General features: G+C 29.7%; 1 protein-coding gene across 1 annotated transcript; it reads right to left on the reverse strand.

Moving 5' to 3' along the window:
- Window positions 1–52: 52 nt before the first annotated feature.
- Window positions 53–1667, reverse strand: N7519_007966 (ATP-binding protein; the record flags this gene model as incomplete). The annotated part of the gene is made up of 3 exons (XM_057294742.1): window positions 53–64; window positions 90–294; window positions 397–1667. The coding sequence occupies 3 exons, from the start codon at window positions 1665–1667 to the stop codon at window positions 53–55; spliced, it is 1488 nt and encodes a 495-aa protein (XP_057149553.1).
- Between the last annotated feature and the right edge of the window lie 10715 nt (window positions 1668–12382).

A 12382-nucleotide genomic window follows, 5' to 3' on the forward strand; every position in this document is an offset into this window, starting at 1 on the left:
ACCTCTTCTTCTGTGGGCTCTTTTCTAAGATGATCTCTGCATAAGACGCCTCTTAACTCTGGTCCTGAAGCCCTTATCAACTGGCTTACGCTCATTGGTCCATCCGTTTGAAGTATTATTCTTAGAGTCTTCCTGGCCAAAGCTGCAATCTCCACAGGCTGGTGAAACACATTGTCCAGCATTAACGTGTAAATGCCGACGATGGATGAAGGTGGATCGTACATTAACTGTTTGAACGCGGCTTGAGTTTCTGCCTGTACCAGAGACTTCACCATAGCATTCGTGTATATGAAACTGTAGAAAGTCAGTCATTATGAATCTTGGAAGGTTGTATGTATCATATTTGCCATGGGATGTCGGGTGAAACTACCAGCGAACGACTTATGGGTAACATACCTTCCCTGACTTTGATAAGTAATCATTTTGGCCGCCTTGGCAATGTTGTCATGGTCATGATTAAAATATCCTGATATGCGAGAGTCCTCCTTAAGCAATTTGCTCGTATATTCGAGATGACCAGAAAGTGTCACAGATGGGTGACTATCGAGGAAAACACAGTTTTGAAGAGCCTCTAGAATATCCGGCCTTGGTCGTGTGCTGACTAAAATTCTTAGGGGTGGCTTAATGGTAAAGAGACTCTCGACAAGCTCTCTGCCCACCTGTCCAGCCTCATCTAGTCCATCCAGAATAAGATAAAACTGCTCGAGGTCGCGGCGTGCTCGAGATATCAGATCAATGCTCTCTACTATTGATAGTGGACCACCTGTGACTTTCAAAGCGGTGACGTGGTCCATGAGATATGGACGATCCAGTAAAATTTGCTGTACGATGTTGGATAAAGCCATAGACTTTGTCAAGTCCTCTCCCTGTAGGGAATTGAAGGCCAAATACGCGATGCAGATGTCAATCTCGGACTGATGCCAAGCCTTCAGGAAAAATCGAGTTACCTGGCACGCCGATGATTTTCCCGAACCCGGGTTTCCGGTGAGTACGAGAGTGCTTGGCGTAGTGCTCGAGTCGTGCCATCGCTTGAAATTTTCGTGCAGTAAAAGCCACTCTGTACTTGCTCTCATTTCTATGACTCTCTCTCCATCTAGCTCTCCTGATAAGTTAACTAGAGACAGAGAGTCCACAATGAGCTTTTGCTCCTTAGATAGAGAGATTGTGGTTTGTCTTCGGGTATCAATAAACATCGTAGTCAACTGGCTACGAACCTCTTGAAGTTCATCTCGGATGATCATAGAAATGCGTATATGATCATTTGCAATGGCAAGGAGAAAACAAGACTTGAGCTTTTCAAGAGAGGCAAGCATTTCTTGAACTTGGGATTGATCAAATGGCCACCGAAGCCGACCAATAGCGCTTGAAATGTTGGAGTCCGATGTTGTCACGCCTATCTTCCGGGCTATTTGCTCAAGAATGTCCTGAAACGCAGAAAGCGGGCCGTTGGGTGTGGATAAGCTCTGAATGGTGTGTGACCAGTCTTCGTCGTCGACATCATTTGTGAGATCGATCAAAGTTGAAAGTAAACCACGTGCTTGTACCAGCGCACTTAGTAGTTTTCTTTTCTGAATCGGTGCGTTGCTGACATTTTTGAAGTATTTGATAACGCTAGACGCCAGCTGAAGCAAAGTAATAAGAGAGGCGGCATCACTGAGGCCGTCCATATTGTATGAATTTCGTATATAGTTCGTATATAGCACTTCGAGCTTCGGGTGTGCTTTTTGTCAACTTGGCAACTCTCGACCCGGCAGACGGTAGAAGGCGGGGCACAGAACTACACTATGTATGGCATTTTCCTGTAAAGTACCTAGGACGAGGTCAGACCGTCGTCATGTAAAATACACTATCTATTCTTAGTAACTGAAGATCGAGGGCTATACCAGATTTAGATTAGTGTGTTTCAAACGAGGGTTCGGGAATTAACTCCCAAGAGTGTGGAGTTAAAACTGATTTTGAATACTACTGTACACAAAGCCGCCGTGGGCGGGCAGAGGCAGTCAAGCGGCTGCTACTCGAAAGGATGCCGATGAAAAGGCTAACGAATAGGATGAATGGCACCCAAGGCGATATCTAGCTCGCTGCTTTGGTTTTTCTAGGACCTCGCAACTGGTTCTGGTACAGTCGATCGCCCTTTTCCCCCTGCAGAAGGAGGCTATGGACTGACACGAAGAGTCCGCTGCAGTAAGCCGCTGGCGGGCCCAACTTGCCTACGCTCTTCCTTTTAACCCAATGGCTTTTGGTTGAACCCGTCGTGGGGCTATTTGGCCAGCATCCGAGCTCGGGAAGATGCGTCATGTTATAGGTTTGCAGAATCAAACGAAGCCATATACTATATTCTATTTGAACCTTCCCCGTGGCAGCAATAGCGGGAAAGTTTCGTAACCATCTGAAGGATATACATGCTTGATCTTTTCCCACCGGCGTCGGCGATTTTGTCGATCTGCTCCCCATATTTCTCATTTTACTATGCGCCTATATTATATATGATCGACTCTGTTTTGGTAGTTCTGAGCGGCTTGCAGGTAGATGTCTCCGTGCCAGTAAATGCTTAAAAAATTGGCCGACAGGCAAAGAGCGCGCAGCCGATTTGCCTAATTTTAGAGCCATGGTTCGTCGGACCTCTCGGTTGATTGATCAAGGCTCCTAGGTGAGTTTGAGATAGGGTGGTAGGGCACTAAGGTAGCAGGTGTCTAGCCATTATAGATAATAAACTTATATTAAGGAAACATAATATATTCGGTAAAATTAGGGCACTAACGGGTACTATTTACTATACTAAGGGTAGTTTAGCGTTCCTTAGTATTATAGTTCGACTATAGCTCGATAAGTAATAAAAGATTATAAATAGTAATACCGATTTCCGGAAGTATAGTAGAGCGTACTTATAAGATCGTAAAAAGACTATATTTTACGATAATTAACCGTAGGTACCTAGATAATATAAAGCTAGCGGAACTATATCCTAATATAGCCTAGTGTGCTATAGGTAGGGCCCTGGGAGATAAAGAGAGGTTAAAGGTAAAGCTGATTTCGAACATTACTGTATTTTTGTCCATTCTGGCCTAGTTTGGCACACGGCCTGGGGCTATCTTAAGACTATAGAAAAGTACCTTAACGAAAGGTGAAGCTCCAACAGCGATTCTCACTTGGTCTCAGATATAGTGTCTTATAAGAAATCTATCATTTGCCCTAATACACTCGAGCACTATAAACATTTGGTCTGATACCGCTCTATAACGGCTATCTAGTTTAAAATATCCTACTAGTGAAGATAAATAGTTATTTACGCTTCCTAAATAATTAAATTCTGATCTTTTATCTCGGCTTCTATTTATATTACCGCCTCCTCGAAGCGAGACGCTTTATCTTTAGCCGCCCTAAGTTTCTCTATATAACTAAGGTTTTTAAATTATATACGAGTAATATTTTTAAGATCCGTTTACTTTTCGCGCTATAAGAACCCTTATAAGTTTAATAAATTATTCTAATAGGTTATTAGGTTTACTTTTATAGGAACTATATAAAACGTTTAACCTACCTCGCGGTAAAACTATATATAGGCCCCTACCGAGTATTTATTTATATACTTCTAAAAAAGAAGCTTAAGTGATAGATTATCTATCTACTATATATAGAGACATTCGTCCTCTATCTTTAATCGGACCTTAGAAGGGTCTACTTTAAGTTCGAGCCTCTTAACTAGTTAGAGATATTAGTATATTTTATTTTAAAAAAATCTATAAAGCTTATATATATACTAAGCGAGTCGCGTCCTATAAGTTAATCGCTAAATAGCCCACTTTTTATTACCTAGAAGTTAAATTTGTTTATCTATCATAGTCGAAATTAGGTATTAATAATAGTACGGCTTAGCTACTTTATATATTACTACTTCCTCTATAACCAGTTTTAGGTACTATAGTTATAGGAGGTATATATTTAGTTTTAACCTAAATATATAGATAAAGTTATTACAGAACTACCCGTCACCAATCGATAGTGCCCCACCGGGTGCACAGATAGGCCATCAAGAGCTAACCAATCCATCTATTAGCCCATTATATATAGTATCTAGTACTCTAGTATCCCTAGGTACTTAGGAAGAAGAATCTATTTACGCTTAGTAAGCGGAAGTATGATTAAGCCTAATTAAGCTTACTACTAGAAGGATTCTAGTACGTATATACTTTAGGGTATTAGATATCGCCTATACTAGGAATCACTATATATAGAACTAGAGATATATAACTATAACTCCTATATCAACTTTAAGAAATATATATAGGAGTATATAGCGACTCTAGCAGTAACTCTAGGGAGTTATACTAGGAGTAGGAAGCGAAGGATATATAAAGACACTTATTTATATATCTAGTTTAGTTCTTTATTTTTAATTATATATTATTACTTATATTTACCTTTTAGATTACTAGTAACTCTCTTACTTAATTATAATTTAATAACACTTATAAATAGACTAATACTCCGGTATAGATCTATTTGGCGCTCTACCTAGCACCGTTCCTCGATACCTTAAAAGGACCTAGTCTATAGTAAGGCTTATTAAGCAATAGTACGGTTAAGAGTATAGATCCTTAATATTAGAAACCTAAGTAGTATAAAGTAAATATACCTAAAACTCTTCTAATCTAGCTATAACTAGTTAGTAGTATATAATATATTAAAGACTATCTTAAATTAAGCTTCGAGTTACTAACTAATAATATATCTTATATTAGTACCGGAAAGAAGCTAGTAGTTAAGTCTACTAATCCTAATTCTAATAACGAATAAGATAATAGGATTAAAACGCTAAAAGAGTAGATAAAGTCTTTAATAAATAAGCTCTAGTAGTAGGAAAAATATAATACTATAGTTAAGGACTATTTAGTATAGATATATATTTAGATTACCGCTTTAGTACTAGCTAGTACTATCTAAAGGCCGACGCTATCTAAGGCTAAGTATTTCGAAGGAAACCGAACTAAGCTTTAAAGATTCCTTATTTAGATAGATATATATATCGATATAAATAAGTCTAAACTTCTATCCGAAGTAAATAGAGTGATCTTTATATTAATCTACCTATATAAATAAGTATAGAATTAGCTTAAATCTTATATTAGAGACTATTATAAGAAAGTACCTAAAGATTAGTCTAATACTATAGCGGAAATCTTTAATAGCTATAGTAGTTTCTAATAATACTTAAAAAATAAACTTTTAGAGATATTAATACTATTAGAATAGCTAAATATAAACTATAGAAAATTAGATAATAAACTAGTATATTAGTCTATACCTCCGAATTCTAATAGATTATTTTATACTTTAATCTATCTAATCGAGTATATATTCTATACTTCGAGATAGGATATAAACTAGATATTAAAGATAAACTAGCTAGGATCGATAGGCTAGGATATCTTAAATAAATTTATTAAGATCGCGGTTAAGATTAATAACTATATTAATAAACGAAAGTATAAATAATAAGAAATAGACTAATAGAAGCGTAGTAAATTATATAGCTTTAACTATTTTAGTAATAGACGCCGCGATAGAGCGCTATTATAAGAAAACAATCTATATAGCCTAAAACTAATAGAGTTAGACGCTATTTAAAATAAGTAAAATAAATATTATAAAAAGAATCTCTACTTTATATATAGGAAACTAGGATATTATATAAAGGAATATAAGTAGAAGCGACTATATAAAAAACGGTAATACCTATAAGCGATATATAAAGGACTATATATAATCTAAGAATAAGCCTAGATAGCGACCCTAAAAGACGAACCTTTAAAAGATCTCTTAATAAAATAAGAACGCCTAAGCCTAAAAGAGATTGTGAGCAATTTAGCAGATAATATATTATAGTCTAATATAGACTATAACTTGTTAGGGGAATCCTATCTTATATAATCTTATATAATAGGATTATATAAGATATATTAGTAGGGTTATACTTATCCTAAATAGGAAATAAGGTTATAATAGAGATCAGAATAAATTAAGAAGTTAGTTACATTTTATTAGGAATAAAACTTAGGCATACTTTTATAACCCTTTTTAGGAGGCAAATCTAAGATAATCTATAATATCTTTATAAGGATTATAGTATATAGTATATATAGCTATGAAGTCTTATTAAAAACTAGTATATAATTAAAACCTTTTAGGATAAAATATTATATATAGAAAAGAGTGCTTTATAGCCCTTTTAGTCTTATATATTATCTAGCTAAGCTAGATCTATATAAGACTTATATAAGGTATTATTAATATTTTTAGTTAAAAAATTAGCTAGTATATATTTAGAAGGTATTTAGATTATATTAATCTTTCCTTCTAATATAGCTTACTTTATAAAATAATATATAATTTTAATATATTTTAATTTCTTATAAAATTCTAGATTCTTAGCTAATTTCTTAGCTAAATTATTATTAACTAAGATTATAGATATATTAGCTATATACCCTAATTCTAGCTCTTTATTTAAATAATTAAATATATTAGCTAGATATATAGCTTCTTTAGTAGCTTCTTTTAAAGCTATATATTTAGCTTTATAGCTACTAAATACTATAGTTTTTTATAGTTAAGAATTCTAGCTAATAGGATTATTTAATACTATAGAGGGGTTTAGGCTAAATATATAGTCTAATATAGATTTTCGCTAATCTATATTATTACTCTAATTAGAATTAGATAGCCTTTTATATATAGGTCTTCTTCTAAATACTTATATACTAATCCTAATTTAGGATATATTAGTAAATATTTCTATATCCTATTAAAGGCTATAAAATACTCTTTACTAAGATTATTTATATATCTAGTATAGTATATAGTAGTAAAGGTTATATTAGGCTTAGTTTTTAAGGCTAAATAGAGTAAAGACCCTATTTATTTCTAATAATTATTAATATTACTAGGGCTTATATTAGTATCGTTTTTTTCTTAACTTTAGCTCTAGTTCTCTTAGTATTTTAATAGGCTTATAACTAGGATTATTTAATATAGAGAATTTATTTAATAGTTTCTCTATATAACCCTTTTTGTCTATATATAGTATTTTTATCTAATAATTAATTTTAATATTATTATCTAAGAATATTAATACTATACTAATTTCTTCTATTTTTATATAGTAGCTAATTTTAGCTACTATATTTCTTATATAGCCTAAATCTTTATATATAACTAATATATTATTAATATAATATATAAGTATATACTAATCTTTAGAGTTTATATAAATACCCTTATTATAGGGGAATACTCTAAAGTTAAATTTAGCTAATATTTTAGATAGATATTTATACTAGAGTCTAGGGCTCTATTTTAGACTATATAGTTCTTTCTTTAAATAATAGCACTTTTTAGGGTTATTTTTATATACTCCTATAGGTAGGATAGTATATATATTAGTATCTATATTAGTATATATAAAGACATTTTTAATATTATATTATAGCACGTACTAGCCTTTATTAATAGCTATTAGGTTCTATTAGTATTAAGGTAGTTAATAAGAACCTACTATCTATATTAGTCTTAATTAAGCTAATATAGTTAGTTAATATAGTATCCTTTATAGTATATAATTTAGGTATTTATACTTCTATCCTATAGTTAGGATTAGCGGTAATTCTTCTAGAGTTTTCTCCTCTAGTTAATACCTTATTATTATCCTTATTAGGAGATATAGGATCTATATTAACCTTTTCTAAACTTATAAGCTTAGTTTCTTTATAGGGACTATTTTTATAATAGGGATTTATATTTCTAGGTAGTCTCTCTAGAAATTTATTTTTATATATTATAATATCCCTAGACTATAGGCTTATCTACCTTTTATAGTCCTATAGCTTATAGTATTTATAATTACTATAGCCTATAACTATAGTTTCTTCCTTTCTAGAAGATAGTTTAGTTTTATACTTATTTATATAATAATAGGCTAAAGAGCCCTAGACCTTAATATTTTATATATTAGGTCTTTTATTATAAAATACTTTAAAAGGTATTTTATACTTTAATACTTTATATAGAGACCTATTATAAATATAAATAGTAGCCTATAGTATTTCTCTTTATAAATAGCTAAGGCTTTTTAATAATATAAATAATACTCTTACTCTATTAAATAGAGTAAGATTTATTCTTTCTATTAGCCTATTAGGCTCTTTAGTATAACTAGGAGTAATTATATAGTTAATACTATATTTAGTTAAAGCTAATTTAAATTATTTATTTATATACTCTCTACTATTATTAGTAAAGAGTTCTTTAATTCTCCTATTAGTAGTATTCTCTATTAAAGCCTTATAATTTTTAAATACTTTATAAATATTATCTTTATTATATAGTAAGGTTATCTATAGATATCTAGATTTTTTATCTAAGAAAGTAATATAATATCTATATTTATTATAGATAGGTAATAAAGGTCTACTTAAATCACTATATATCCTATCTAAGATTTTATATTTAGTAGGATTATCTAATTTCCTATAGATATTCCTATTATCTTTAGATAATAGGTATACTTTATATTTTTCTTTAAGAAAAGCTTTAATTACTTTTAGAGATATTTTTATCCTTAAAAGTCTTAATAAGAGTATTCTTAGGGTCTATATATTAATATACCCTAATTTTATATACTATAATTTAATAGTATTAATAATACTATTTTTAATAGTTTTATCTAAAATATAACTATTATTACTTTTAGTAGTTATACTAAGGTAATTAATCTTAAGTATTAATAGTTTTCTTTAATATAGTAGTATTTATATAATAGAGGTTATCCTTTTTATTATTAATAGTAACTATTTTCTTTAATAGTATATATAAATAGGCTTTATTTTTTATAAATAAAGCTATTAAATTATATAACTAGTAAATACTTATTAAATTTATATCTAAATTAGATATATAATATATATCTTTTAATAAGTATATATAACTAATATTAGATTTTATATATATATTACTTTTATAGGTTACTTTAGTTATATTAGCCTTACTCTACTTTACTAAAGTAGTAATAGGTTTATAATAAGAATAGTATTCTAATTTATATATAGTACTAATAGTAGTAGTACTATTAAAAATAAAGTCTACTTTTCTATTTATAGGATTTAGTCTTATATTATCTAGTAGCCCTTTAGTATCTAATATAGTACTATATATTAAAAGTAGATATACTTCTTTATATTTATAAGTATTATCTATATCTAGTAGTTAATTACTAGCTTTTTTAAAAGGCTGATTTTTAATACTAATATATAGATTTTTATCTAGCTTATTAACTAGATCTAGTATATTAATATCTTTAATAGTAGATTTAGGTATATCTACTATATTAGATATAGTATAATTATTTATTTTAGCTTAATTAGTATTTTTAGAGCTATTAGCTTTATTAGCTAATTTAGCTCTATAAGATTCTCTAGTAGCTAAAATAGGTAGCTTAATAGCCTTTTTAGCCCTTTTATCTCTAGGTTTCTAGCTTTTAGGTACTAGATTAGGAAATAATAGCTAGTAATTATTAGTATTATAACTAATAACCTTATAATACTAATAATATTTTCCTTTAAAAGGCTTATTTTTATATAACCTTTAATATTTATATAATAACTTCTTTTATAAATATAAGATTCTCTTCCTCTAGCTTTATTAATTAGGCTAGAAAATAGAGATTTAATAGTATATATATTAGGATTATTTCTTAATAATTAGGTTATATTTTAAATAAACCTATTATAGTTTTTATTAAGACTATTTAGGACTTAGGCTATAACTATCTAATTAGATAGGTCTATACCCTTTCTTTTAAGGTTATCTACTAGTATTTTAACCCTATTAAAATACTCCTCTATTAAGTTAAAATCACTTAATATAGTATTAAAGAAATCTTTTAAGGTTAAATATTTAGTAGTAAACCCTTTAGAATTATATAAGGCTTTAAAATATAGCTAGGCTTTATAAGCACTTTCTATATCTTTAAGATATAGTAGTAGTCTATTATTATAATAAAGCTTTAAAATAGATATAGCTTTATTATTTTTCACTCCTATAAGAGTTTCTATAAGGGTATATAAATTATCTTTTATTAGGGTAGCTAATAGACTAGATAATATAATTCTCCGATCCTTTTAATTTAGGGAGATATATCTTCTTTAAAGAGGATATAGAGAGATATAATATTAGAGTAGTACTATATACTATTAATAGTATATAGTACTTTAAATATATATACTATATTAAGATATAGTATATAATATTTATATACTATCTAGAGTAATATACTATAGTAGTATATTAATATCGGAGATAAATCGGAAATAAATCGGTAAAGTCTCGGCCTTTCTTTAATAGGAAATATATACCTATATTTCCTAAATAGGAAATAGGTTACTAGCCGGGCTTATAACCTATAAGTAATTTAGTAGATAATATATTATAGTCTAATATAGACTCTAACATATTAGGGGAATCCTATTATATATAATCTTATATAATAGGATTATATAAGATATATTAGTAGGGTTATACTTATCCTAAATAGGAAATAAGATTATAATAGAGATTAGAATAAATTAAGAAGTTAGTTATATTTTATTAGGAATAAAACTTAGGCATACTTTTATAACCCTTTTTAGGAGGCAAATCTAAGATAATCTATAATATCTTTATAATATCTTTATTATCTTATTATTATACTAGGAGGTTCTCTATATTATTAATCTTACTATATAGTATCTATCTAGGGTAACCTAAGATAGTACTGGTAAGATAAATATAGTTTTCCTTCCCTCTATAGTATGCCTTACTAATATAATATATATACACTATTATACTAACAGTCTACTAGTTAAAGTAAGCCCTATATAGACTTTATAACTTAGCTACTCTCTAGAATAAAGAGCTTAATACTAGGCTAAATAAAATCGGTTTCTATATACTCGATAATAATCTATATATATATATAAAGAAGTATAGCAATTCTATATAGTTTCTACTAGTATATATAGTTAACTCTATTACTACCGCTCCTATAGATAGAGAGGTAGATTAGACTTTTTAAAAGGTAAAATAGTAGTTCGAAATTAAAGATATAGGGGAGCCTTCTCGCTTCCTTAGTAGTACTATTTCCTAAGATTATAAGAAAAAGACGATTTAAATATTATAGAAAGCTTACACTCTAGAAGCTCTTCGCTTAGTAGAGATATTAGTATATATATCACTCCCTATCCCGCTATCACTAAATAGGAAGTAGGAAATGAATAATAAAGACCTAGAGCTTCTTCTCTATAAAGATAAATATATATAATATAGATCTCTTATCGGTAGACTAAATTAGCTAGCTATTAAAATAAGACCGGATCTTAAATTCGCTATTATAAAGCTTTAATACCGCGTAGCTTTACCTATAATAAATAATATAGAAGCTATATATATAATTTATAAATACCTAAAAAGGATAACCGAGCTCTATATTACTCTCGGAAAAGTCTCTAATACGATATTTTTTATATATATAAACGCCTTATATAGTAATTAGTATAATACTAAATCTATAGAAGGTACAATTTAGTTCTTTAGAGGAGCCCCGATATACTAGTACGCTAGAAAATAAACTATTATAATACTATCGTCTACCGCTATAAAATAGTATATATTAGATAGACCTATACGAGATATATAGTGGTTTTCGAAAATAGCCACTACCTTTAATCTATAGAACGCCGGAGAACTAATCGTGATCTTAACCGATAATATTAATACCTAGTTACTAATAGGAAAGAAATCGTATAAGAATAGCACTCGTTAGTTTAATATAAGGTGGTTTTTTATTAAAGATATAATTTTCTAAGATAAAATCGATCTATAGAGAATCGATACGAAGAATAATATTACCAATAGATTTATAAAGCCGCTTAAGAAGGAGTAATATAAACGATTTATCTAAATACTAGGTCTTAATTAATCTATATATAAAATTTCTAGGTAGAAAGGAGGTTTTATAAAACGTAGGAAAACGATAGAAAATAGCAAAAATAACGAGAGGTTTTTTATATAGAGAGTCAAAAAGGTTATATTATAGTAGTCAGTCCTAAAGGGGGGTGTTAGAGCAGTCACGTGATCAGCATATGATTATCACGTGACAGCCCGGGTCCCAGGACTTCCAGTTTAGTGTAGATAGCTTCCTCTCTCTCTTCTTTTCCTCTCCAGAGTCCAATACAGTTTCCCCTGTATCATTTTCATTACTGCGTAGCCTTCTATCTCGCTAACATATATTAATAAGAACCTTAAGAAAGGTTATATCCGAGCCTCGAAGTTACTAGCTAGATACCCGATT

This window comes from Penicillium mononematosum, assembly GCF_028829835.1.
Source record: "Penicillium mononematosum strain IBT 11891 chromosome Unknown utg000003l:1.0-8172316.0:1.0-8177699.0, whole genome shotgun sequence".
NCBI classification, from domain to species: Eukaryota; Fungi; Ascomycota; class Eurotiomycetes; order Eurotiales; family Aspergillaceae; genus Penicillium; species Penicillium mononematosum.